This window comes from Corvus kubaryi, unplaced genomic scaffold (genome assembly GCF_017639235.1).
Source record: "Corvus kubaryi isolate FWS band 111438036 unplaced genomic scaffold, C.kubaryi_AGA036_p1.0 138, whole genome shotgun sequence".
NCBI lineage: Eukaryota > Metazoa > Chordata > Aves > Passeriformes > Corvidae > Corvus > Corvus kubaryi.
In genome coordinates, this window is record NW_024580672.1 from 4619029 (window position 1) to 4646622 (window position 27594).

At 50.6% G+C, this 27594-nt stretch overlaps 1 protein-coding gene across 1 annotated transcript; it reads right to left on the reverse strand.

Annotated features, from left to right (window-relative positions):
* Nucleotides 1–5480: 5480 nt before the first annotated feature.
* On the reverse strand, nucleotides 5481–27576 carry PITX3 (paired like homeodomain 3). Its single transcript, XM_042018784.1, has 4 exons — nucleotides 27327–27576; nucleotides 12866–13006; nucleotides 8043–8248; nucleotides 5481–7031 (listed from the first exon to the last, which is right to left on the reverse strand). Exons 2-4 carry the CDS (start codon nucleotides 12972–12974, stop codon nucleotides 6468–6470), a joined length of 879 nt encoding a protein of 292 aa, XP_041874718.1. The 5' UTR covers nucleotides 12975–13006; nucleotides 27327–27576; the 3' UTR covers nucleotides 5481–6467.
* Nucleotides 27577–27594: the final 18 nt, after the last annotated feature.

A 27594-nucleotide genomic window follows, 5' to 3' on the forward strand; every position in this document is an offset into this window, starting at 1 on the left:
ATCTGAGTAATTTCCTCTTGTCCTCTGTAGGCAGAGTAGAAGAGACCAGTCCCCACTTCACTGCACCCTCCCTTCAGGCAGTTGTAGAGAGTGATGAGATCCTCCTGAGCCTCCTCTTCTCAGCACTAAACAAACACAGCTGCATCAGCCATTCCTCACAAGCCAAGTTTTCTAGATCATTCATGAGTCTTTCTGGACACACTCTAGCACCTCATTGTCCTTTCTGAACTGAGTGGCCAGAACTGAAAGCAGTACTTGAGCTGTGGCCTCACCAGTGCCAGGTACAGGGACAGGATCGCTTCCCTGGTTCTGTTGGCCACAGTATTCTTGCTACAGGCCAGGATGGCATTGGCCTTCTTGGCCATCTGGTCACATTGCTGGCTCATATTGAGCCCAAGCCCTTTTCTTCTGAACAGCTTTCATGCCACTCCTCCCCTAGCCTGTAGCTGTGCCTTCAGTTCCTGCAATACCAGTGCAGGACCCAGTATGTCACCTTATTGAGCCTCCTGCAGTTGTCCTTAACCAACTGATTGAATTTGTCCAGGTGTCTCTGTAGAGCCTTCCTACCCTCGAGGAGATCAACACTCCCACCCAACTTAGTGTCAGCTGCAGATTTACTGAGGGTGTACCCAATCCCCATGTCCAGATCATCAATAAAGATGTTAGGACTGGCCCCAAAACTGAGTCTCGGGGAACACCACTAGCGATCGTTGACCAACTGGATTTAGCGCCATTCCCCACAACTCTCTGGGCCTGATGCAAAACACTTGAAGAAGTGGTATGTTCACAGTTGCTCTTTTTCTACCTAAACTGCCAGTCTTGGTGCTTCAGAGGTGATGCTCTGTGGGATGAGGTGAGCTGCTCCATCCCCCTTGCTCTACAGGTGCTGCCCCCACTCAGCAGTGCAGATCAGGGCCCTGGAGGCAGGGCTCTGCATCTCCAGAAGGCTTCAGCCCTCTAAGAGCTCTTTGTAGCTCCATCCATACAGGCTGCTGGAGCGGGAAGTATTTTTCAAGGGGCAAGGATCAACCCAGTAGGAGGGTTTGCAGAGAGTAACTTGTGGGAACCCTTTCTCCCCTTCCAAGAGGCATTGCAACTTTTCAAATAGCCACATCCCTCCACACAAAATGAGGATCCTGCCTTTCCAGTGCTGTCAGGAAGCCTTGCCTTCCCCCCACCCTGCAGCCCCGTGCCTTCCCCAGGGAATGCAAACCATCAGCCAGCCCAGCATCAGTCCCTTTGCTCTGCTGTCCTCTCTGGCAAAAGAAGAGAGAGCAATAAACTTCCCAGACCTAGCTAGAAAGATTTTATATCGCTGTTGTTGTTTGGCAAGTTGTCTGCAGTGCTGACCTGTGGGTGTGAGGAAAGTGGTGGTGCTTTCTGGGGCTTGGGGAGCTAATAACGGCACCCTCCTTTCCCAAGTCAGTGCTATTGCCCTGAAACTTCCTAGGAATGTCTCCTCCCGGTACTTTGTGAAGAAAAGTCCTTCTTATGTGTGCTGGTGAGCTGAAATAGACAGCAGGCCTGCTTTGGAGGGGATGTATCTTGAGGATTTGTCTGTTTTTGTTGAGTTGGGTTTTTTTCTACTTTGAGGGCACAGAGAGCAATCGGTTGCCTCCCGCGTAGGAATCACTGCTCAGGGGAAGCCGTCATCCCCGCTGAAGGCGTCTTTGAGGACCCTTGCACAGCTGGAACAACTTGTCTTAGGGGCGCATGAAGGGATGTGCGGAGGGTGCGGGATGCAGGGGAGCAGCCTTGCAGCTCTGGCACGGGCCGGGCAGAGGACGCGCTGCAGACACGGAGACTTAGCGAGGGCGGGAGTAGAAGGAGCTCCAGGCTGCGAGAACCGGTGAAGCCGGGCTGGGGAGTGGGCGAGAGCGAGGGGGGAGGTTTTTCTCGGAGGCTGTAGAGGTGCCGCGGTAGTGGGGAGGTTTTTCACTGGCTTTATCCGTGCCGCGGGAGGGGGGCGGTTTTTCCCGGAGGTTTTCCCGGAGGCTGTAGCGGTGCCGCGCGCAGGAGCGCGGCACACCCTGCAGCCCGCCGCTAGGTGGCGCTGCCGCCCGCGCTGAGGGCGCTGCCGCCGGGTCGGGCCGGAGCCGCAGCCCCGACGGTACCGGGCTCTGAGCGGCGGCTGGGACCGCAATTAGAGCCACCTCTCACGGCTGCGGACCTATCTGAGCCCAGCTTTAACATGTGCATCAGGGAGGTTCGCACCCACCCGGCGCTTCGGGACTCTATTGGCAGCACGCACCAAGCAAGAGCGGTCGGAACATCCTCCTCTTCCATCCTTCGCAGGACGCGAACCAGGGACGGTGCCGTGCTGCTTCTCTGCTGAGAGGAAGCACCGACAGCAGCTGCTGAGGACACCCAGCGCCGGTGCGCTCTGTGTCAGCCTTCAGACACAGCTGCGGGCGAGTGGAGAGCACAAGCCATGATGGTGATGGGGGCTAAAGTCTGGCCTTGAGTAAGAAAAGTGCAAGGAAGAGAGTATTTAGATAACCAGGATTTTTTCAGATCCTCTCGGTGTGGTGAACCTCACACAAAGTAATCCCAGAATTAGTCGTTGTTATCTACAAGAATTCCCGAGGAATTTCCCCCTCTTCAAAATGGGGACTGGGGCCAAAAGCCAGGAACTGCTCACAGTTAAATGCCCCCTCAAAAAACCCATTAAAAAACAAAAAAACAAACAAGAAAACCAAAACAAACAAAAAACCCCACAAAACAAAACACCAAAAATCATGGATCAAATAATCTCACTATGTGTAACACTGGAGATGAGCAGGAGCTATGTGGACACATCAAGAACAGAATCTGGTCAAAATAATCCAATTTTCCTCTCTGACAGGGTAAGGGCATGATGACAGAGAGCCTTGGCTGCCAGTCAAGCAGCTTTTAAGGGTGGTCTAGATGGGATGTTGGGTAGGTACAAAACCCATTGGATAATTATACCCAGAGAGTTATCCACAGTTCACTGTGGAAAAGGAAGGGGTGTGTTGAGTGAAATTCAGGGACATCTGTTGTGGGTCTGTTTTTGCTCAGCACTTCCATTAATGATCTGGATGATGGAGGAGAATGTGCACTTGCTAAATCTGCAGATTGGGAAGTATCCAGTGACAAAGTTATTTGCCTAACAGGTCTCCAGAATAAGCACGATCCTGCTAAAAATCACATGCTTGGGGTTGCAGTGTCAGCAAGATATATCTGGGGGGGGTACTGGGGGCTTTTGAGAGAGAGGAGTACTGGGTAAGGCCTGTAGAACACCTGCTGAGTTTGTGTTGAACCAGAGAGCATGATGTCCAAGCCCTGGCCCTGTGGGGAAGAAGCTGAATGTGGGAGGCTGAACTGGCTTGGCTGCACCAGGAAGGCAGGTGACATTTGTCAGACAGGGGACATCTCCCAGAGTGCTCTGCTGCCAACTTGCTCAATTAATTATTTGCTGTGGGCCATCTCTGTTTTCTGTAGATTTTAAGGCTTTCCCGGTGGTTGTGTCAGTTGTTAGGTACCATTGTACAAAGTGCTCTCAGCTCACAGCTGGTGTGTGGTTTGCCATCTGGTCTGGTGCAATACCTCTAGCTTCAGAAACAGACCCCATCCAGCATGGGAAGGGAAAACTTGAGCCAACTAGCCAGGCTGCAGAGCCACTGGCCACATGTACCAGTTACCCGGTGTGGGTACTGAGTCTGTCCTGTTTAGGAGGTCTGGAGTAATGTTAATTGAAATGACTGCATGAAAAACCTAAGGCTGAAAAATCAGGACCTAAACTAGGTCTTGACTTTTCCCCACCAGCTCCCAGAGGAGATAATGAGAACCATGTGCTGGAGCTGGCCTTCTGCTCGGCATAGTTGGTCATACCTTTCATCCACTGAGTCCTGCAACAGTCAGCAGCAGCCAGTCTTGTACTGCTCCCCCCAGCCAAACATAATTTTCTCTGTGAGACAAGTAGAGGATCTTCACAAGCGTCAGAGCAGCATAGAGAACCACCAAGCACAGGGTGGAGGGGCAGTGTGTGTGGAAAAGGAGGAGAGGAAAGACCAGGTGTGTAAAGAGTTCAACTCTTCATCAAGGTGGTAGGAGAGGATTGTGGCACCCCCTGTCTTGGGTTACCAGGGGGAGAAGGTGAACTCAGCTATGAGTTGGGCTCAGTGGAGGAGAGGGTATTAGAGAGAAATATTAGGCTCTTCTTTCTTCCCAGAGATGGAAGAGTCGCGTCAGAGAAGGGAGTCAAGCACAGTAGCACCAAGATGAGGTGTGTATTTGGTGGAAAGGCTGCTGGATGGCAGCTCCAGCACAGAATGGAAATTAACCACTGAATCTACTTCAACAGCACTGGTGCCCAGCAGCAAGGTAGGATCCAGGTTACAATGAAAGATGTGGTCTGGGATGCACTGTGTCTATGTTTTAAATGTTTGCACTTGGTCTTTGAACCCTTCCACTGGTAGCTGTTTCAGTGCAGGGTATCTTGGCTCCCTCATTTTGGATTAGCTCAGGGCAAAAAATAATTTGTAACAGTGAGGGTGGGCTGACTCCTGCAACTGCTTTCAGCATCTGCTCATGAATACCTTCAGTAGCAACTGCTCCCTGTGGAAGACGCTTTGGCAAAGACTGAACAGTTTATATGCTTGGTTTGTGAGTGACCTCTTACTGTGTCCTAGTGAGGATCCATTCTTAGCAAAGAACTTGCTTTCTCTCTGCATGCTGATGATATTGCAGAACATGGGTTATGCCAGATTTGCCTGTCCTATTCTTCCTGGTAGGAGAGTTTGTTGTGAAGATATCTTGGGGCTGGCTTTTTCTATCTAAAGAGGAAAGTAAAATATCGGAATTGTGTTTTCCCCTTGAAGTTTGTGCTTGATGAAGGGAAAGGTGATTGTACTGGGTAGAGATGTCCTGCTCCCCTGCTGCATGTGAAGCTTCCTTGGACTCTTGGAGGGAGCAGCTGCCTCCCTCTGCATTGTGAAGCAGGAGTTTTTCTGGGTGCCTGTATAGCTTGAGAGGACCTGTATAGCTTGAGAGGACCACCTCTGTTTTACAGCTTTCCCAACAGAAACTGAGCAGGGCAGGTTGCTGCATCTGGCCTCTCCCCTGGGGGCCATTGCTCAGTTCGAGAGTGCTTGGGGGGATTCCCCTGCCCTGGGCTGTGGGAGCCCAAAGGCACTGGCCTCATCCAGCACAGCGGGGAAGCCTGAGCCAGAAGAAGATCAACCTTCCTGCTGCACTGGGTGCATGCAGACAGGGAGCAGGGTGGGCACTTGTTTTCCTCTTCCTACTGTGTGTATGGGCTTTTGTTGTTCTGAGGAGCCAGGTATTTGATTTGTAAGTGAGGAACATGGACTACTCTTCCAAACCTCAGCCCCTGGTCCAACTTGGACTGTCTCATGCTGGTGCTTCTAAGGATGCTCACCCTTGCCTGGGCTGCTGGCACTTGATTTCAGAATCTTCAGATGAAGGTCCATGCTCTCAATAACCACACAAGCAGAAGCTTAAAGGATTTGTGCCAACTTTTATTATCTTTTTTTGGAAATGGGATTTGGGGAAGGGAAGGAGATGTGCAAGGAGGAGCTGATTGTTGCAAATGGGGATATTTGGGGGGTATGCTGGCAGCAGTGTGTCTGACTGAAATGACTGAAGCAGTAAAGCATGACAGCCAGGACACTGCCTCAGTGGGTGTGCTTCCTTTACAGGGTTTTTGGTTTTGAGGTCTACTTTGTAGGTTATTTCACATACAAAACAAGAAAGCATATTTTAATGTCTCTATATGTATTTGTATATATATAGGATAGATATATATATATACACACACATATTTTATATTCTTACAACCCCCAGCTCCTAAAGGTGTCAAGTCTGAAGGGCCATGTATATATATGCATTATAAAGAGATGCTAATTGACTGAGACAAGGCTTCCTTACTGGCTGCATGATAAATAAATGGGCAAGGTATCTTTCATCAAAATCTTGCACATGTGCAGAGAAAATGGTTCAGCCAAGCACCAAGTGGCACCCTCCCCAAGCTGTCCTGTCTCTGGCTATTTCCTGCAGGGGTGGTGTGCGGCTGCCCGTGCTGTCCCAGGGATTTGGGGAGCTCACCCCTGTGGGGCTTGGAGGGGCAGATTGAAACATACTTGGTTGTGCTGCCCATGGGTCAGGCACCCTGCATGTTTGGCCTCCTACTTCCCCATGGGGCTTCCAGTAGACTGTTTAAGTTTATTTTACCATGGAGGAGAAGGTTTGGTGGGCAAGAAGGGAAGGGGTTTTGAAGGGGAAACTCAGTCAAAATTCACCATACAATAGACAAATCTTCATAAAGGTTCGTCTGCCTGCTCATTCTTTTCTCTCTCTCTCTCTCTCCCTCTCCCTCTTACGCTCTCATGTTCACTCTCATTCTCTGCAGGACGTATGCTGTTGTAGGGCTAAAGGTCTCCTTTTGTCAGGCTAAGGTCAAGTCCTGGTTGGCAGAGGGCAGCCCTTCATACAGGCCTGTCCACAGCGTACTGGCAAGGGCTCAGGTTGGAAGCTGCCGTCTGCACTGCCGGGTAGGTGAAGTTGGCATGCTGCTTGGCCTTCAGCCGCAGGCTGGCCAGGCTGGAGTTGCACGTGTCCCTGTACATGTAGGGGCTGGCTGTTGAGGCGTAAGGACAGGCACTGGATGAGACAGCAGAGTTGAGGCTTGGGCTGTTCAGGTTATTGATGTTTCCCAGGTTGTTGAGGCTAGAGGCCGGTACTCCGGTCACCGCAGAAGGGACCATGGATGAAGGCATGGTCATTGAGGTGATGGAGCTGGGTGGGGAGAACATGGGCTGGGAGGAGAGGGGACTGACGTTCATGGAGTTGAAGAATGGGAAGCTCTTGGCCGAGAGTGGACTGCTGGCAAGCCCCTTGGTGGCCCAGTTGTTGTAGGAATAGCTGGAATACATGTCATCGTAAGGCTGCATCAGTCCATTGAACTGGGCTCCGAAGCTGTTCTTGCACAATTCGGCCTGTTGGTTCCTCTCTCGTTTCCTCCACTTAGCTCTGCGGTTTTTGAACCAGACCTGCAAGAGAGAGAGAAGGAGGGCATGGAAATTGCTCTGGCTGTCCTTGCAAGGGGCCTTGCCCTGGTTTCTTTGCCCAGCAATTCAAGAGCTGTTGAAGAGCTGGCGATCCTCCCAGGGAGATGGGAGGCTGAGCATCAGGAAAGAGCTGCAGCAAGATGTCTAGGCTTCAGGGTCATCTCCCAGCAGGAATCACCAGGTGGTCCTCAGCCAACAAACAAAAACCCAAACCACTGCCATTTCACAACACACAGAATAACCCACCTCACTCAACAAACAGATGCCCTTTATACGGGAAAAAGAGAAAAATTCTTGCTGTTATTTCCAAGTGACCACAGCCAGGAGGAGGGGTTGGGGTTGTGTGACTTGGGAGCAAAGTGTTTGGGGGATGTGGCTTGAGAGCTGCTGAACAAAGGAAATAACTTCTCTTGGTTTGACTTCACCTCAGGACTGCTTGGGGTGGGGTGTTTTAAGTCTGTCTTCTAACAGGAAAATCTGTTAGTGTTAGAGGGGCTCAAACAATATAACTTCCTAGAGCATGGAAGCTGCTGGAAGGCTATTCATGGTGCTGCTAACTCGTATTTCTAGTAGCAGAGAGAAGCTCTCACTCGAGCTGGAGCCCTGCCACACCACGCCTGTGACTGCACAGTGGTTTGGGAATCCAAAAAGGTGCCCTCCAGCAAGGCTAAGGCTGGGGAATGATGCTACTGCAAGGAAGGGGTCTGCTGGAATGAGGCAGACAGCTCGTGGGGCTCTGTGGGGCAGAGCCTGGGCTTTGTATGTATCTGTGTAATTGCAAGGTGGCCCTGGGTGGGGAAGGCACCACCAGCATGGAGTATATGTGTGTCGGGATGTGTCAAATCTCAAGTGCAGACCCTGGTGAGGTGTTTCCGAGACAGGGAAATTTTCTAGTGCTCCAAATTCCTTCCTTGGTTTGGGGACAGCTTGGTCATGCTTCACAGCATGCATCACAAGCTCAGGTCCAGGAAGGTGGAAGGGCTGCAGTCCTACCCGGACTCGTGCCTCTGTCAGGTTGGTCCAGACTGCAATCTCCTCCCTGGTGCTCATGTCTGGATAACGGTTTCTCTGGAAAGTGGCTTCCAGCTCTTGGAGCTGCTGGCTGGTGAAGTGCGTCCTCTGCCTCCGCTGCTTCTTTTTGAGCGAGCCGTCTTCGGGGTTGGAGTCGTCCGTCTGGTTTTGCTGGGACTTCTCAGTGTCTGTGTGAGAGACAGAAAGATGGGAGAGATCCCCTGAATTAACTTGTGGGCTTGGATGCACTTGGGGAGCCTATCCTTGGGGCAACCAGTGCATGCTCAGTGAGATCCCCCTCCACTGTAGCCACCAGGAGTGGTCCCATCTCCCTCCCTTGTCCTTGCAAGCAAGCATCCATCCAGCACCAAAACCAATGGCCCCTTCACGCAGCAGAGTTTGCCTTTGTTTAACTGCCGTAATAGATGTTAGCTTCCAAGTGACTGGTTTTAGATTTTCCAAACTTCCAATACTCGGTTTTCATTTGTCACAGTTCACATGGGGGATAGTGGCAGAACTTACCCAGACCAGTAAGAAGGTTCTTACTCTGCTTAAAACTTTCTGCCTTAAGGTGTCCTTTAGAAAAACTGAACGGAAATTGACACTTATGACACAGCAAAAGATCCAGTAGCATTTCTGTGGACAAGTCATGGGAAAAGGCAAATTGATAGCAAGCTGAGGCTCTTCAACTAATTAAACCTGAGGACCACAATTTTTCACTCCCCTTCTTGCTCCTTTACCTTCTCACTTAGGTGCACATGTTTTGATTTTTTTAAAAATAAGAAAAGGCCTCTCTTAGACCATACCATGAAGCACTCCAGCATCTCCCCGTCTTTCTGCCCCTGCCCTTCTCCTGACTCACAGATCCTTCTTCTAGAGGCAGTGTCTCTCATTTCACTGCCCATTAAATGAACATCTCAAAACTCTCCAGTGTTCACACTGGTATCACACTGAAATGTACTGCTCAGCCTCCTTCTGGGCATCAAGTCCATGTCTGCATGCTGAGCTTTTGGCTGTTGTGGGTGGAGGTGGCAGCCAGCTGCTTCCCTGCGCCACAGCCCTTTTTGGGGGCTGTGCAAATCCAAGCAGGCAAAATGCAAATAGAGGCAATATGCACATACAAATATCTTCCATTCAGTTGTCCTCCACAGAGTGCCCAACTGCTCATATATGACATTTTCTTTTATGATGGAAGAAAGCTATAGCTTGTGTTTAATTCTGCTGGGAATCAAGACAAGTCACCATAGAGGAAAAGTAATAATTTCTGATGTTCAACTCCTCCTTCCTTTGATCTAGAAGCCAGGTGAAGCTTTTTTCATTTTCATTTCCAAATGAAAATCAGGTCTTCAGCAGGGAGTGGAGGTGTTCTTTTACAATGGGAAATAGTCTGCTAAACTAAATAGAAATTTTTGCAAATAGCTCCCAAACTGTTCCACTTGGAAGAAGTACCTTTACAAAAATCCTGGCATCGCTCTGCTAAAATTGAAATTTTTGTTTGGTTGCAGTTCTTTGAGTGGAAGCTAGCTTAAAAGGCTTCAAAGTCCAGAAAAATCTCAACATGAAGGTGTCTGGTGCAGCCCCTTAATGAGTAGGAAGGAAAGGAGACAGCAGCCTGGAATACAGTTGAGTCAGTGAAAAAAGGGATTCCTCAAGTCAAATGGATGTGCTCCGGAATAATAGGCTCTGTCTTTTCCATTTAATTTTTATGGGGCATGAGAGAGGCTTAAAAGCATCTGAGCCCCAACAGAGAAGAGACTCTGCTGCAGGGCAGTGCTGTGCCAACAGCAGGTGCTTTAGCGGACCCCAGACCTGGAAGATGCTCCTGTCTCAGGAACTTGGTACCACTACCCTGCTCCTATGACAGCCTGTTAATTTACAAATATTTTCCTACTGTTCCTGGAAAACCTTCCTTGTACTTGCCTTTCTCCAAAGGGAGTAGTGCTGGAGTCGTAGAGTGCATTTGCAGGAGAGGTGCTCGCTCTCCATGGAGGAAACCCTGGGTGTGGTCAGTGGTTTGCTCCCCACCAGCCACTTCTGCTTCTGTAACCCATCTGATGCTATCCACCAGCAGGAATGTGAATGCAAGGACAGTGAGATGGCCAGTTGGTTCTTCTGAGCAGGAAGGTGCCATGTCCTATTCCCAGCACCAGGACCAGTTTGTGTTTCCATGCAGGGTATACCTCTACAAGAACTTTCCCAGCACACTCTTGAAACAAAGCCATAGAAATTGAAAAGCGGAATGAAAGAGCTTGGTTGTGGTCTTGTGGTACTCTTCTCATTTTCATGAGCATCTTTGTTTGTGGATTTCATATTCAGCAGAATTCTTGAAAGTGTGCTCTTGGTGTGGATTTTTTATAGTGGTTCTGGCCTAGGAGATTAATCTGATTTCTCTAACTCAGTGCTCTAAACCAGTATTGGATGCAGGAGATTCCTGCACTATCCATCTCCAAAAGAGATTAAAAGGAGAGTGATGCCCCCCATCTGAGCTAGTTATTAGGAATGGCTCAATAAAGATGAACCGACAACATTTGGTTTGTTTGTTCATCTGCTGAGCCTGGGTTAATTAGGAGCCTGATGCATACAGGGGATGTGTTCTCACCAAAGTCCCTGACAAACATTCATTTCTAAAGGGGCTGCTGTGAAACAGGAGGCTGTGTCCTAATTGGGAACTCCTGCCCAGGACTGCCCTTTTTCACTCAGGAAGAAAATAGACCAAGAGAGAAAGAAAATGAAGTGAAGGTATCACTGCTTTATGGGCTACATCTGGGTGAAAGAGACCACAATGTATCTTCTCAATACCCTCTGGTATACCTACTTTTCATAAATCTTAAGTCTAAGGAGAAGTAGGAATCTGTTTGAGCCTTGAAAAATCTCTGCAGTTCATCTTGGTGTCCTTTTTGTTTCCATACGTGCTACCTGTGTCTCTTTCTGTGTCATCTCTTTTCTGTTTCTTCTATAAGCAGGGAAGAAGAGTCCTCTGTAAAAGGTGCAGAGTTTGGACTGGTCGCAGTAGGCACCAAAACTGCGGCAATACAGGGAAAGAAAGGAGCCCACAGAAAGGATGTGGGTGCCCTGAATCCATGCTGAAGAGTACAGTATGGGGAGATGTGGGGCAGTTCTTTACCTGCCTCACTTCTCATTCTTGCTCTCCCGTGACCTGTACTGCCTGATGAAACCTAACAGAAGAAGGTGTCACAAACCATGGCATACTATTGAAGGACACTTGAGATCCCTGGGTGCTGAGCCCAGACAAGCAAGGTTTGTGTTCACTTCCTCAGGATCTCTTACTGTGTGGATGAACGAAGCAGGGCCAAGGAGAAGTAGGGAGGCTGGTGTCTTGAGGGGAGTCAAGAAGTGCTGGAAGTGCAGCCCTGCCCCTGTCCCCGGCAGCCCTTGGTAGCCAGCTCTATTCTGCCTGACACTGCTGATTCATGGGCTGCCATCAGCCTCTGGTGCAAAGGCACAAGCTGCCAGCATCTGCACGCAGCTAGTGCTGACAAACAGTCACCTCCCAGAACCCCTTTATTTCTAGACTGCTTAAGACAGTGGGGAGTGATGTAGCCAGGCATCCAACGTTTATTGTCACCCCAAAATAGGTTGTGGAATATATCTTGTACATGTTCACCCACTCAGTGAAACTACTGTGGCCATAGCTGGAATTAGCTGCTCATGCCTAATGGAAAAAAAAGTCAGTGCTTAAATTGGCAGTTCTACAGCATGCCAGGGTGGGCTCAGTAGGGAAGGCCACTTGAATGGAGACACTGCCATGCATCCAAAGCAGCTGACGAGAAGCCACTGAGCTTGGGGATGTGCCCAACTAAGGTACGTGTGCAGTGGGGAATTTGTCGGGTGGATTCTCTGACTCTAGTTATCCCAGTGTAACTCCCTTTATGATACTTTCTCTGGGGAATTTTAATCTGCATCATTATCCTTATTAGCTTTTGCATGCGGGTGAGCCTGGAGGCTTTACACAGAGAGCAGCGGGCTGTCCCCGGCCCTCACTCCCTCATGCTGGCACTGGCAGAAGCAGCTTTGCATTGTCCTGACACATCCAGAATAACAAGGGATGCAGTGGTAACCGGACAAATGTAAAATCCAGAGGAAGCCATAGCATTTGGTAGCTGATTTCTGAACAGGTGTGAATGGTGATGTTTCTTATTCAGAGCCTGATAAAGAATTCAGCAGGCTTGGGGTTTGTTCAGTCTTTGGGAATGGTCAGAGGCATCTCTGTGGGAGAGCAGCAGAGCAGTGCACCAAGGCACAGGTGAGGAGGCTTTTGCAGTTAAAGCAGGAGCAAGACAGTGCTTCCCTTTCATCTTATTGACTGAACCTGGAAAGTTCAGCCCAAGATTTACCTTTATCATGGAAAGTTTAAACCTAAAAAATTTAAACAGAGGTAAAAAAAATAAAAGGGCCGTTTAAAATTAGGTATAGTGTTCTGTGTATTATACTTCCTATGTTGTGGGGAAAGCTCTCCTGCTCTGGGGATCCTGTTTAGGCAAATACAATAAAATCTTGATTGGGCTGTGACCCGACTTGTCTGGCCCCAGCCTGCCATGGGCTGTGCCCTTGTGAGCAGTGGCTTCCTTCAGCCAGGACCAGATGACCCTTCCAACAGCTGTCATTGTAATATGCACCCTTATGCCTTCCCCCTGCTTTTTGGGACAGCCATGCTGCTATGGCACTGTGCTGGCTCCCAGTACAACAGGAAACTGTCCCTCCGGGAGCACTGCAGCCACTGGCCACCCAGATCCACCCACAAGGATGGGTCAGGGTCTTTCTTGCATCTTGAGCCTTGCACTCACCACTGTGGTCCTGCCCTTTGCAGCTGTGCTCGTGTTGAGGAGTTCCAGAGTCCGAGAGAGACAAGGCTGGGCTGCGAGCCTCTGCATCTGCCAGCAGGTTGAAATCCATGGGGCAGGGATGGGCAGTGGAGGAGGAAGAATCTGAAAAACAGTAGTCACAGGGAGATCAATGTGTGTGTGTGACCTCTCCTCACCAGCTCCAGCAGGCACCCGCCTTGAGGAAAGGTCTAGGAAAAGCAAAGGATCCCTGTGGGTTCCTTGGACACCTTTGGGTTTCTTGGCTGGAAAACAGACATACTGGGCTTTCTGCTGAGCTTCCCTATAAATCAAAGATCATCTAGTGACACTTCTATTTGCAGCCTTCAGAGAAAGAGCCTCCAATTTATAGGTGACATTCAGACTGAAATAGCAACGCCGGGAGCATGCTGTGTAATGGAGATCTGAGGAAGTGGTTCTGGGCCAGCCAAGGGCTGTTAGCACCTTCCCCAGTCATCCCACCTCTCCCATCCTCCCTGCCCAGCTTCCCTCCTCTTTCTGCCTTGTTTCTCCACAACCTGGCCAAGCCTAAGTAAAGCTGTCCAGAGAGCACTACATGCACACATCCCAAAAGAAAAGCATTCCTGTGCCTGGCAGTGATAGGAAGGCACATCTGCCTGCACAGCCACTGCTACAAGCAGAGACCCAGGCAGTGTAAGTGGACTCCTTTGGGGTACACAAGGACCTCTGAAACCTGAATTAACATGGGAATCACATTTCACACCCTTAGGTGCCTGGGAATGAGTGATCCTGGCTGCAGCAGGAGCTTGCTTCCAGCCTTAGATCATCCTGACTGAAGGCTCCCCATGTCCCCTCAAGAGACTGGCCTGTGCTGGTGAGCCATCTTCCCTGGCTGAAAGCTTCCCAACTGGGAAGCTGTCAGTGCTGATCCCCACGACTGCCGGAACCACTGTGACTCTTCTGCTACCTCTTTCCCCACCCACCCCTCTCTCCCAAGATCAATTATTTTCATCATTCACTTCCTTATGAACCCTGCATCCTCCATCTGTATTGCCTAAAGGAGATCAGCTGAGAGCACCACTTTGTTCTGGACCACATCTGATGCTCATGAAGAGGCAGGCATGAGGGAGTAAGTGTTCCAAGTCTGGTCACATCCCCTTGGAAAGGTGAGCTAGCCCTGTGTTAGCCCCTAATCTGAATTTTGGATCATAACCCAGAAAAACGCAGGATGTTTCACTGCCACCAGTACACAGTTTTTGAAGGCTGAATCACTTTGAGGGGACCACAGCAGCTTCTGAAACTTCAGCCACCCTCAGCTGATACCTCAACTTCCCAGATAGGGATCCTTTTCCTCTAAAACACAACAGCTGATGCATTGTGCCAGGATCTGGGACCCCTGGGTTTAGGGAGGTTTGTACCGGGTGTTTGGGACTTTCAGACTTTAGGTGGAGATCAGTTGTGAAAGCTGGATTCTGGGTGATGAAGGATTGCCCAGCCCCTCAAATCCACGTGTGTCAGGGAGGGAACATGCTGAAGACAGTCTGGACTGTGTTAGTTTTTAGACATGTAAACAAGAGATTAATCACTTAGCTGTTGCACCTCCTTTGGAGGTAGATGACAGTGACTAAGAATGTATTTTCAGAGCTGTCTGAAGTGTCCTTTAGTCAATTTGCACAAGGCTGCCACTAGGGCCCTTGGCAGGGCTGATTCCCATACCTGTAGTGTGCTTCCCAGGCTGTGGTGAGAGGGCAAGGAGCCATTTATAATGGTTATCTTGCTGGCTTTTCTGCAGCAGATGTCACTCACAAAACCCCTGCAGTCTTCCTTGCTCTTTGCTTCGCTTGACCTCCATTCACCGCCTCTCCCAGGTACCGGTGTGGCAGTCTCAACACCAGCCTCAGTCAGTGCTCTCTGGAAGCAGCACCTAATGAAGCAGGACTCTATTCTGGTTTCCCAGACCTTTGCCTTGCTTTGGGCTTTTCCTCTCCTGTGGGAGAGAAGTGGCAGGACTCCGTCTCTGCCATGAGGCTGGTTTCCATTTCCACTTTGTGGCAAGCCTGACCTTTGATGTCTGCTGGCTGTGTTAAGCTCCTGGCAGCAGCCAGGCACAGCCCTGTTGCTTTTTGCTGTGTGTACATGCATGAAGTGATGTGACAGGGACTGTGTTTTCTTTAATACCTTTGCATGGAGTAGGGGAGTCCATCTGCTGCTGATATTGCCATGGCTTTTAGCATTACTCTCAGAATTATGCAGAAACGCGCAGTGAATTAATTCCATGGATTAAGTCTTGATTAAGATGTGTGTCACTTTGCTGTCTCAGAATTTATTAAGAGCCCTTCTTGAGTCTGCAGCAGATGGAATTTCTGCCCAATGTTTGTAGATGATAATTTCCCCTCTTCTACAGCCATTTGCATATGATTGCATCTGTCAAGCACAATTTCCTCTCTTCTAGGGCTCGACTCTGTACTGGACAATTTAAGGAGGAATTCAGATTCTTGCCTTGCTGTAACTCAAGGACAGTGTCCTCCTGTGCAGGGTCCTGTTTGCTCTTTTTTCCACATCTTGCATTGCTTTCATCTTTGCAAACTAGAGTGAAGATAGGAAAACCAGGGGGGAGTATCTTACACAGGTAAGGTTCCATAGGCATAAATGACAATACAAGATACAAGGCTCAGGAGAGCGTAGTCCTGGTATTGAAAATTTGTGCCCCATCCTGGGCTGCACCAGTGCAGTGGTTGCAAAGCTGATCCAAGCTGCTGGATACAACATAGCATGCTTACCCTGCCTCAGAGATACAGTGGGCACGTAGATTAAAACTGGCTATGAAGTGTGGCCAGTATTCGAGTTTAAACAGGGACTTGTGGCTGAGCACAAGTTTGCTTTGAGAACTGAATTTAAAAGCAGGAGGATTTCAGAGAGGAGATGTTTTATGTATATATGTAATTGCATAACCTATTGCATGTACCGTATGTGGTGGCATCAAGGAATGCCTTCTCAGTTTGCTGTGAGCAGGTCATGGAGAAGCAAAAGCAAGGGGATAGAGGGATCTGCTCAGCATGATTATAAAAGCAGGAAAAGTCTGCAATGGGGACAGCATGTGAGCTCTGTACCGATGTATTTACCCAAAGGCAATCGCATGCTACTGACACAAAAGGCTGTAAGGTAGTATTCTAGATTATACAGCCCTTTTGGATTTTAAAAAAGGAGCTTTTGTCCACATTGGCCAGGTCTTGCTGTAGGCAGAGACATTAAGAAAGTCAATGCTAAACCTTCATGGCATTTCTACTAAGTTGTTTGCCCGGTCTCAAGGAATTAGTGAAATTGGCACCTCAAAAACATTTTTAGATAAAATCAAATTTACCATCTTCATCTGATTCTTCATCTCACTTTCTTTTAACATAAAAGTATGGTTTCTTTAGGGACAGCTCCTGTACTAGCAACATGCAGCCAGGCTTGCTCAGGGGCTTCAGTTTTTTGCAAAACTAGCCATGACTCCTAGTCTGCTCCAGCAACTGTAACTCTTTCCATGGATGTATGTGAGTGCTCCTGAGATAAAGGTTCCCAAACCTGTAACAAACACATCTCTTCTTCCAGTCACTGCTCATCTGTGTCGTCTCCTTGGTGCCCATGTGAACATGCTGCGGCCACCTGTGCAAGATCCTCCAGTCAAAAAGGGAGTTGCTGTTCCTGCTCCATGGGCATGGTGGAGGGCAGGGAAAGAACAGTCCTGGCTCTAGGCCTTTTCTCTTTTCAAATTCACCCCTTTCTATTTCTGTGTTGGTTCCTGACTGCCCAAGCCAGGGCCATTTGGGCAGTAGAAGGAGAACAGTGAGGAGGGCAATCTTGTTTACCTGAAAAGAGAAACAAGGGTCCCTGTGACCCATCTCCTGGTTCTCAGTAATATACTGTTCCATCACCTGGGAGCAAAGAGGCTTTTGCTTGGGTTTTTTTTTTCTTTGAAGGGGTGAGAAGGAAACATAAAAGCTGACTTCAAGCCAAGTAAGGCTAATTATAGGGGTGGCTTTTGTGATGTGGGTCTTGCCTGTTGAGAGCTGCCTAGAGACTGACTAGTGTGTGCTGCTTGACTCTCTGCACTACCATTGGGGAGCAGGCTTCCTGCTGGACCTGCTTTGGCAGGCTGATCTGGAAGTGAAAAGCTGTCTCTTGCATTGTTTTGATGTTATTTGACTTCCCGTGGGCATGCAGGGGTGCTCTAGCAAGGACCTGTTGCTTCAAGTTCCAAGGTAGCAGCACAATGACCACTGATGTCCCAAGGACAGGAGGGAAGCCTTAAGCCGGCCTCTCTCAAGCAGATCAGCACAGCCCTGTGCATGTGAGTTTGCTGCCTCCATCCAGGGCCATAGTAACTGAATCTTCTGCTTGGAATTGCTGATCTCCACAAAGAGTTTAGGGTTAACCCTCAGGCTGAAAGGTGCTCCGCAATCATTTGTGGGGAAGTGTCTTTTCTTTCTTTCATGCATCCCCTGAGGTGAATGTATGATGTTACACTAGATTCTTAGTGTCAGAGCTGTCTTCCTGCTCCATCAATTGCAGAAGTCAAACTACTGCTGATTGCTTCACTCCTCCCGTGCTTGTGTTCCCTATATGCTGGCTTACTTTTAGGAGAGACAAACATTTGGGACTCTGTTTAACTGTACATTTTCAGGAAGATGATCAGCCTCTGTGCTTTCATCCCTGTGGGAGGCTGAGCTAAGGTGGAACAGCCCCTGCCTGTCCCTCTGCCGCTTGTCAAAGAGGAAGTGATTGAGACTGTGCCTGTTCCCTTGCATAAGAGCATTTTGTTTTCTGGATCCATGTGTTTGTTCAGGGGATGGTGCCATCAGAGTGCCTGTGGGCTGGAATTACAAGTGCCACATCAGCCCAGCACATGAATTGCACAGCAACCAAGATTCTCTTTGCTGGCCAACACAAGTGCTGCCGGTGAGGGGCTCTTCCCCTGCTGCTAGAAAGCAAGAAGGATGGCATGCAAAATGAGTTAATATTTGTGTCCTCGAGACTATAGAAATACAACTATGGGGAGACCAAGGTCACCCACTGCTAAACATCTCAGTGTAGCTTTAAATCTCTAATCTTAATGGAATTGCAGCAGGAACCAAGAGCAACCATTAATCACTGGAAGATAAACAGCAGCAGCCAACTGGTGACCCGGAGCGCAGGGCCATTATGGGACAGGAGAGCAAGCTGCCTGCCTCCAAAAACATCAGGCTGTGCACAGCCTCAGGCTGCCTGAGCAGTGGTTTCGGGTGCACACTCAGAAGTGGATCATCAACCTCCAGCAAGGGCTGAGTCACAGGTTATAATAAACTTTATTTCTCGATTTAGTCCCTACAGCTGGGCACTAACCCCTGAGCTCCTGAGGGAGGCTTCGTAGCGGTGTGTGTTGCTTTGAAGCCGGGAACACGGTTTAGGGATTTTATTCCTCCCATCAGTAGAAATCGACAAAGCTCCCTGAGGCACTTAGTGGCTTTGTTGTCAGAGCAAGTTGTCTGGCACTGCCCCACACATGGATTGGGCTGCAGAGCACTGACAGCCGTGCATGGTGCCATGGAACTGCAGTAGCCCAAGCTATTGCTGCCAGGCTTCCTGGCCACAGCCGACAGCAAGGATCTGAGAGCTGGCAGCTCTCTGACAAGGAGGTCCAGGTTGCTTCTCTTTTTGTGCATGGCTCTAAGGAGAAATTTCCAATAATGTGAGGTGGGAAGAGGGAGAGGAGGTAAGATGATGCTGCTGACTTGTCTTATGATGTAGGTAAAACTATTTGACTGTTCTGGAACTGTATCCTTCATTTCAGAAGTCATGTAAATGAGCATATCTGAACTGGTGAAGGTAATGAAGCAAGATTCCTTTAAGTGCTTTCAGATCCTCAGATAAGAGGTGCTAGGAAAATGCCCAACCACGCTGGACACTGCCTAATGCATTTCCTGGGGGCTGGAGGCAGCCTGCAAGATGAGATCGGGCCACTCGCTTCCTTCACTTTGACATGAACCTCCAGCTGCAGAAGAGGATGATGGCTGAAACCTCTGCTCTGGGTAGCAGAGGGTTAATAAACTGCCTGTATTCCGGAGGATTATCACAATGGAAGTGTCCCAAGGATTGACAGCTCCATACCCATGTCCACAGCAAAAAAAGCCCACAATGGAATGTGTCCCGTTCGCTTATTTGATGGGCTGCACGATGCCCCTGTGCTGTGGAAGCGCCCTGATGTCACCATGCCCCATACACAGTGCAACATTCCCCCCAACAGGTGTGTCTGCAGTCTCCCAGACTGGTGCAGACCCCACCAAACTGAAGCACAGAGGCAGGGTAATGTGCTTGGGCTTGGCTTAAAGCAAGTTCTTTGCAATAGTATCTTTGGACCTCAGTGCTGCCCTTAGCCTACCTAGATAGTTTCTGAAATGGCACACAAAATCTGGAAATGAATTGCTAATCCTAGCACAGAAGAAAAGTCCTGCCAGACTTCCTGCAAAGTTGGGATTTTTTCCCTAAACATTCATAGTTCTTGCATTCTTGTAAGCATTGTACTTCAGGTCTCACTGTGTCCAGCTGTGTTTTCAGTATCCCTTGGATGCTATGCCTCAGTGAGCTGTTTGGCACCTTGGATCTATCAAACAGGACTAGGATTTTCATTCTGACAGACCATGCAGTTATATTAATAAGGTTATGCTTTGTTATGGCTTATTTTGTTTGTTAGGCATCTGGAACAAAATAAATCAGCAAAAACTCAGTTTTGCCCAAACAACATTTGATCACACAAAGTTGCTGGCATGGTACGGATCCACCATGCAGGAGTGCTGGGAGGGAGAGCACGGTCTGCAGTTATAGGAGAAGAAAAGTCCTTTAGGGAAATTAATCCCTTTGTTTCGGGGAAGGGAGAAAAAAGACTGATTTCAGTAAGAAGTTCTGCCTGGGAAAATCTTGCAACTAACAAAGGATCTGCTAAAGTGGAGTGCCAGCACTGGCCTGGCCAGAACATACTGACTCTGCTCATCCCCACCTGCCCTTGCCCACTCCTGCAGCCCCATCAGGCTCCAAAGCGACCCATGCCACTACTGAGGGATCTCCCTGCTCTGCATGAGAGAAATAGCTGCACAACCACAGCGTACAAGGGATCGTGATCTCCTCTTGCAGAGCCAGGAGTGAGACGAGACAGTTGCAAGCCAGGATCTTGGGCAGGAATGAGAGGTGCAGGCAGCCTGTCTGCAGCTCAGGGCTGGACACGCGCTGCTCATGCAGCAGCAAAGGCCACCAGGGCCTGGCATCAGCAGATCGGTATGTGTTGCTGTATTTAGTTGGGCAATTGTATGAATTTGACTAATTATTCTGGCAGTCAAAGGAAACTGGCCTGATTCCTATGGGGGCTGTGCTTGCAGAAGCTGGGCAGGGTCATTTCTGTATCTCTATGGCTGTAAAGTTGGCTCATTTTAGGGAGGCCCAGATAGCTCTGTGACTCCAGCTGCTGTCAGGAGATTTGTATGCAGATGGAGAGCAGTGGATGAATCAGATGTTATCAAAGATGTAAATGATTCTCACAATTAGTAAACACACTCAAGAAAGCCCCTCATCAAGTGAGTGATGCAGGAGGTTGTAGCTCGAGAAGGATCCCCTGCCACCAGCATGTCACACTGCTATGGCTGTGTGACCTCCATGCACTGTAGAGCTGCCAGTGTCCGCCATCCATCACCACTTCTGGAAATCCTTTCTGGAGAACTTCGACTTGATCATAAGCATTTGTTCTATGACAGAACTCGGCAAAACCAGCAGCTAGAAAGAAGCTTTTCTGGAGGGGAGGGGTGGTACTAGATCATTGTTTTAAAACAACCTGTCAGAGCCCAGTGGGTTGCAAAACTGCAAAGGAAAAAGGGGTAACTGCCACGAGTTCTGTGATGGCCCCACCAACCACCATGGCCAACGAATAGCTCTGTTGGTTAAGGAAACAAGAGCCCAGAAACTGCTGGCTTGCTCCGAGGGATGTGTTGTCTCAGTACAAACCCGCAGTGCCGGAGGGAGCCAATGTCTGCTGTATTTGGCTGTAAAGTTTCCCGATGATTTGTCCTTTTTTTCCCCCCCAAGTAATTTATATTTAAATTTTCTTAAAGCTCTCTGGCAGGAAGATCCTTGCAGGATGAAGACTGCCGTGAATAAAACAAGTGGATGATCTCAGCTCACAGTATCCCTCCCCTCTTCCTTGCGATACTGCAGCTGGTAGGGCTGGGGCAGGAGCGGGGTGGCTCCGGGAGGGATGCTGGAGCTTGCTCCCTCTCCACACTCCATCTTTATGGACCTTGCAACATGCCCTGAAGGTCAGCCTGTTTACCTAGACACTGTTTGAAGGGGCGAGGGAGGCAATTAGCAAACACTGCCGGGGCCGATCCCGCAGTGCTTCGCACGCGGCCTGTGCCGGCAGGATCGGGCCCGCGGAGCGCCCGGTTTTCCTGTCGTGCACCGGCCGCGGACGTTGTGAGTATCGGGGGCGAGGAGGAGGAGGGGCGGGTGGGCAAGCAGAGAGAGCTAGCAGCCCCTCACTCCCGGAGCCTGTCGCCCAGGGGCCCCACTCGAGGCCGTGGCAAAATGTCTTGCGTCCCTAAATCCACGGACACAACAGTCATTGCAAAAGCAAAACCAAGAGGTTTGACTTTGGGGATCCTGAAATGCAGTGTGCTGCCTAAGGACTGTGTACAAAGTCTGCCTCTTTTTTTTTTTTCTTTCTCCTCCACCCCTACTCCACCTCCCTCCCCCCTCCCCCGCCAAATCCTCAGTTTTTCCATCTGCTCGAGGCCGCATCCCATGCGGAGCCCCGGGAGGTAGGCAGTTTGGGTGGGTAGGAGAGGAAGCTGCAGAGCCCTAATTACTCAGCCAGTCTGGCCCTCGGGCGATCCCATCAAAGCGGCTCGGAGAGAAAAGGGATGGGGCAGAAGGATGTGAGCCATCTCACAACCCTGCTGCCTGGGTCGCACCACGTCCCGTCCAGGGGCCATCCTGCTCCAGGGACGGGGCTGTACAGCCAAAAACGCCTCTGCCCGCCCAGACCCTGTCACCCTGTGAGCAACCTCTCTTGCAGCTCCAGGGCCCGGGAACGGCTTGCTACTCGGGCATATCTGAGCTCAGGCACCGGGGCACCGTTATTAAAACCCACCCAACACAAAGTAAGCTGGAAAACCCTTTTAAATGGGACAAGGAAGTCCATATTTTTCATCACTTTGGTATTTCTCCCTGCTTAGGTATGGATCCATACGGAGACTGACCTTTATAGCTCCATTAATTTACCATAACAATCTAATTTTTAAAAATTATTCTGGTACATCCACTCCTCTAAAAAGTCTTATTTTATTTTGGAAGAAAACCTCCATGCATTTACTTTTAGAAAACAGCCTTGAAATAAATGCAAAAAATCCCCCCCCCCCCCCCCCAAACCCAACTCCTAGAACTGGTAGTTGGGATACTGTAGCACCAAAAATAAAACTGATGGAACAGAAAGGGAATTTCATGTGGTTTTCATTGTCAAGTCTAAGCTCAGAAACAAACAGGAAATAAAAATGGCTAAAACAAAAGGGATTTCTTTTAAACTGTGTTCAAATCTAAGTGGGGAGCTGCTTTATGTGGGAGGGATTCTATGTTTATTTGCTTTTAAAAAAAAGGAGTAAATAAAAATGTCCACATGCAGACAGGTCAACTTGATTTACCATTAAATCCTCATGTTTCACAATGGTAATTTATAATCAACTTTTTAAAAGAAAATTACACTCGTATAAATGGCAGCATTGGAAAGGGGAGAAAAGGCAATGGGTGGTGGGAAGGCTGCTTCTGCTTTAAATGAGGTTGAGGGGAAGAAGGAATGGAGAGAGAGAGCTGAGAGAAAGAGAGGTAGAAGTAACTGCAAACCTCTAGTCATTTGTTTTATTCCATCTTTGTACTTTTTCAGTTTTTGCAGAGAGCTCGGCGGCTGCTGAGCCTTTCAGCCTGTGCCACACTATTGAAGCTCCCCAAGTAGCTATTTAATGTATTTATTTGAAAAGAACAGGCTGTAGGATCAGTGCTACATGAGTCAGTGTGGCATATGTGCTATATCCTCCCAACAGAAGTGTTTCTTAAGCTCTCAGATTTGGGATTGTGAACTCGTTTGCTAGGGGTTTACGAACAGGTATCTCAATCACAGCGGCTCTGATGGTGATTTTTAGGGGTTAATTTAGTACATGCAGGACACAGCTCCCTCAAGCTGGGAATCTGCTGAGATCCCCAGTAACTACAGCCCCATTAATGCATCTCAGAACACTTTGAATAGTTGAAAAATCAGAGGGACAAAATTAGTATCAGTTTCTGCAAATCCAGCTCTGGTTTCCCTCCTCTTTTGCACTATTCAAAAGGGTGTAAATGTTTGTTTTCTGGGGGAACTATGGTTTAGGAGATAGCAAAGAGCATCAGATTGAGGGTCAAGGGACAGAGGCTGCATTTCTGACTCAGGTAATTCTGCCATAGCTCAGTTTCTCCTCTGCTCAAAAGGGATATTTCCCTTTGTGCTAAAGCATCGAGAGACCCATGTATGGAAAGGCTAGAAGGCTCCTGAGGAGAGAGATCATAAGGTTCACTTCTTCAGAAACGAGTGCTCCAAGGCTGAACCTATACCCTGCAGATCAGTAGGAAATTTCCTGTTCATGAGTAGAAGATTGGCTCTCTACCTGAATCTGCTTGGTAATGCTCTGACATTGATGGGAAGGGAAGAGAGTGACCTCACTTGCTGACTCCCCACCTCTTTTTAAAGCCTAATAACAGAAATGTCTCTCAGGTACTGCCCAGCTAGATCTCCCAGGTCTTTCCTGAAAAAAAAGGTCTAATATTTAATTTTTTTGCCAAAACCCTATTCAGAATAGAACAGAAACAGATCTATTGCTAGCCATCCAAAAGGAATTGCTCTGGCCAGGCTGTCATACCTGTCCTCCTCTGGGATCAGAGGGAGATAAGGATTCAAGCAAATCCTTTCCCACAGAAGTGACCCCCTCCTTTGCCGAGTCTGGCCCTGGTCCCTTGTGCTGCCAAGCTTCCAGGATCAGCCCGTGGACTCCCTTAAATACCCCAAGGAAGCCCAGAGCTAATAACCAGCTTCATTCAATTCCCAGTCACATTATTATCCAATCTGCCAGAGGCATTAATATTCAGAGGTGAGGTGGGAGGAGGGCAGGGGTGCTGGTGAGGGGGAGCAGCACACAAAGAGGAGGAAGGGAAGTGTGGCGGACTGGCCTCAGAAATCTTTCTCCAGCCGTCCGAAACCCCAGCCTATTTCAGCTGGGTGTTGACAATAGAGGGTTTTTCCAACAGCCTCAGCACTAACTTCAATACCAGCTGGTAGAGACTGTTCTCCAGTCAACAGCAAATGCCCAGCCTTGGCACAGCCTAATGCCCTCGGCCCCAGTGGCCCACAGCAAGAGGGGGAGCTTTGCCCCCTCTGCCATCAGGCCCTAAGTAAATAGCAATCTCCCATTTTTAAACAACCAGATAAATAGCTGAGCCTGCTCAGAGATGCCACAGCCTCCTGTTTCTGACTCTCCTCCCTCCATGGCCCCACAGGCTCATCCTGTTGCCTTCCTGATGGAGGGCACACAGCTTGAAACCAGCAGTTCTCCCCATCTGGGACTTTGTTTCCAGACCCAGGTACCTCCCCTGTCCCCAAGGCCAGGGCACATGTGCCAGGTCACGAGACAGACCTCATGTCCCCTGCTCATCTCATCTTCCTTTTGGAGCGGTCTCCTAGATCAGGTTTCTGGCTTTTTCTTTTTGGCAGTCTCCAAAGTCAGCCTCACCTCTCAATCTCAGTGTTTTGGGTAGCATCTGACAGAGATAAGATACCTTTTTTTTTTTGCCAGCTCTCCATAGGGTACATTAACCAATATCTTTGCAATCCAGTCACAATTTGCAGATCTATTAATTGCCTGAATTAAGCCCTTATAGAAATGTAATAGATATTAATTGAGGCTTGCAACAGTTTCTCTGAAAAAAATTAATATTGGTTTTTAAACCACTGGCTTGGAGAGGCATATAGGTGGGCTTGCATGGGCAGAATCTGGGCTGCAGGTCAGGCAAACACAGGAACTACAGTAAGAGCAGGAAAACCACCGCCCTTGCCCAGACCCCTCTCCAGGCTGGCAGGGAAAGACATCTCTCTGTGAGGTTTCTTGTGAGGAGTACTGGGCATGGTGTGACAATTTGCTAATGAAAAATAATTTTAAAAAATTAAAATCAAACTCTGCTCCAGCAGATATTTGCAAAAACTGAAAGCAGCTACCATGATCTGACAGTCCCTCAGGAGCCAGCAGGCAGCCCTTTGTCCCTCACAGCAAGGCACCATCAAAGCCTGCACAAACACCCATCCGCTTCAGGTCACCAGCAGGCTGAGGGGCTTGGACGTGGGAGCCAGGGAAACCCTGATCCCATCGCCAAAAAGGTGGTCCTTTCCCTGTCTTTGGAAGATGGGACAGGAACAGAGGTGAGATTCTGAAAGACACCTTCCTGCGCAGTTCCTTTTAGCATCTCCCGAAATTGCAGATGCGGGAGAGCCATTTCATCGCTAGTATCCTGCCTTCCAGGCCACAGGCCGTGTGTGGAAGACCCACAAGTTTGTCTGGGGGACGCCAAATTCCTCTCTTTGCTTTCAGCACTGGACTCCACTTAGAAAGTGAACGGATCGTGGGCCCATCAGTCGGGAGGCTGCTTCCCTCCCAGGTGAAGGAACGGGGCAGAGATGAGGGATTCGTTTTGATTTCTGCACCGCCATCTCGAAGCATCAGCCGGGTGCGGCGGCCGGGGGCTCACCTCCAGGCTCTGCCGGGCGCCGGCGTCCTGAAGCAGCGTGCTCCTCTGCAGCCGCCCGTGCGGAGCCGAGCTCTGCACCTGGTAACCCGCCGGGCCAGGCGGGGAAGGGGCGCGGAGCCCCGGGAGTTCCGGCCAAGGGACTGCTGCCCCGAGCTGCCTAACGCCAGCGGGGAGGCGGGGGGGCTGCGGCAACCCCCGTCAGGGCTCTGGCACTGCCGGGGGGGAATCCACCCCCCTCCCCGCTCGTCCCCTCAGCTGTCCAGCCGCGGGGGCGCCGGGTGAACGGCCGACAGGTGTGCCCCGCTCGGCGGCACCGGGCCCGCCGCCCCCCCTCCCTGAGCCCGCTCCAGCAGCTGCAGCGAAGCGCGGGCATCGGCCCCCGCCTCGGTCGCCCTCCCCCGCCGCAGCCGCGGCCAGCCGGGACGCACCCGTTCCTTACTCCCGCTCCGAGGAGGAGGTCGGGGGGAAGGACAAGGGGGTGCCGCGCTGGCGGGCTGGTTCTTCCCCCGGAGCAGCACTCGTTGAGCGGGGAATAGACGGGGTAGCAGACGGTACCGGGCTCCGTCGGGAGCCCGCTGCAGTTGGCCGGGTTTCCCGGTCACTCAGCGGGACGGAGAGACGCCGCTCTGCACCGTGTCCCCGGCGCCAGGGCGGCGGGAGAGCCCGTGCAAGGGCCCGGAGGCCCGAGAGCCGGTTCTGCCCGAAGCCTCCCAGCGCCGGGCAGCCGCGCTCCGCCGGGGAGGCTCGATGCTCCCGGCAGAGCTGCCGCGGGGTCGGCGCTCCCTCCCCGCGTCCCGACCAGGTCGGTTATACCCGGTCGGGTCCCTGGAACCCCGTCCGCCGGCGCGCCACAGCCAGCGGCGTCCCGGGGCAGATTCGCTCCGTCCGCGGGGGCCGGCTCGCTTCTCCCCGGCTCTACAGGGAGGTCGACTCTGCTGTAAACAGGAGCCAGCCCATTACATAAATATCATTTATCCAACTGTCCAAAAGCCGTCGGGCTGCCTTCCTTTTCCCCGGCGACATCTCCCCGCCTCTGCTCCCTGAGCCCTTCTCCCCCGGACCCTACAGACAGCTGAGCCGCAGCCCACAGCGCCGTTATTTACAGCGAATCCCGGCTAATTTAAACAGCCCCTGCCCCACTCGCCCGAGTGGAAAATGACTAAGTTTAGCAACTGCAAGAGACTCCAGCAGCGCTTGTCGGGAAGGGGCCCGCGTCGGCCCCGAGGGGACGGTCGGGGCTGCGGGACCCCGACAGCGGCGAGTAGGGGGTCGCTGGGCCGTATAGGGGCAGTGGAAGCGCCGCGCCCCGCTGCCGGGCGGACAGCGCTCCCGGCAGCGATGGGGGACAGTTCGGCCGCGCACAGCCCCGGGACCCTTCTGGATGGTAGGGCAGGGCTCGATCCGCCCGCTCTCACCTAGTTGCCGTCCCCTGACCCACGGGAGGCGACGGAAAGTCGACCTCGCGCGGGACTAGGACTGACCCCGTGCTGCCGAGCACAGCAAACCGAGCCACCCCGCCGGGGATGCTCTTACCCTGTGCCAGCATCGAAAAGGTTACGGCCGGCCAGGCTAGTATGAAGGGGCTCAGGAAGAAAGGAGGGGAGAAGCTCGCCCGGAAGGCCAGGGACGGAAAGGCACTTACAGCAGCTCCAGATGCGGGTTCGGCTGAGCGGACTTAATCCTGCGAGAGAGACGAAGCTGACCCCCGCCCCGCGGCCCAGGCTGCTCTGCCGCTATCAGAAAGTAAATCCCCCCGGCTCCCCAGCCACTCTGCGCGTCGCTGCCGGCCCGCGGCTTACGGGGAGGGCGGAGGGCGCCGGCCGACTGCCTCCCATTCACCCTGGCCATTCACTTTATGGCGGGCGGCCGGCGCCCCCCGCCAGCTGCACCGGGCGCCCCGCTCCCGCCCG

What these genes read in the sequence shown, in the direction of transcription:
- PITX3 (XM_042018784.1), bottom strand. Translation starts at nt 12,974, where the DNA reads ATGGATTTCAACCTGCTGGCAGATGCAGAGGCTCGCAGCCCAGCCTTG. An exon ending in CAAAGGGCAGGACCACAGTG is followed by an intron (nt 8,249 to 12,865) that starts GTGAGTGCAAGG and finishes TCTCTCACACAG; the next exon opens with ACACTGAGAAGTCCCAGCAA. An exon ending in TGACAGAGGCACGAGTCCGG is followed by an intron (nt 7,032 to 8,042) that starts GTAGGACTGCAG and finishes TCTCTCTTGCAG; the next exon opens with GTCTGGTTCAAAAACCGCAG.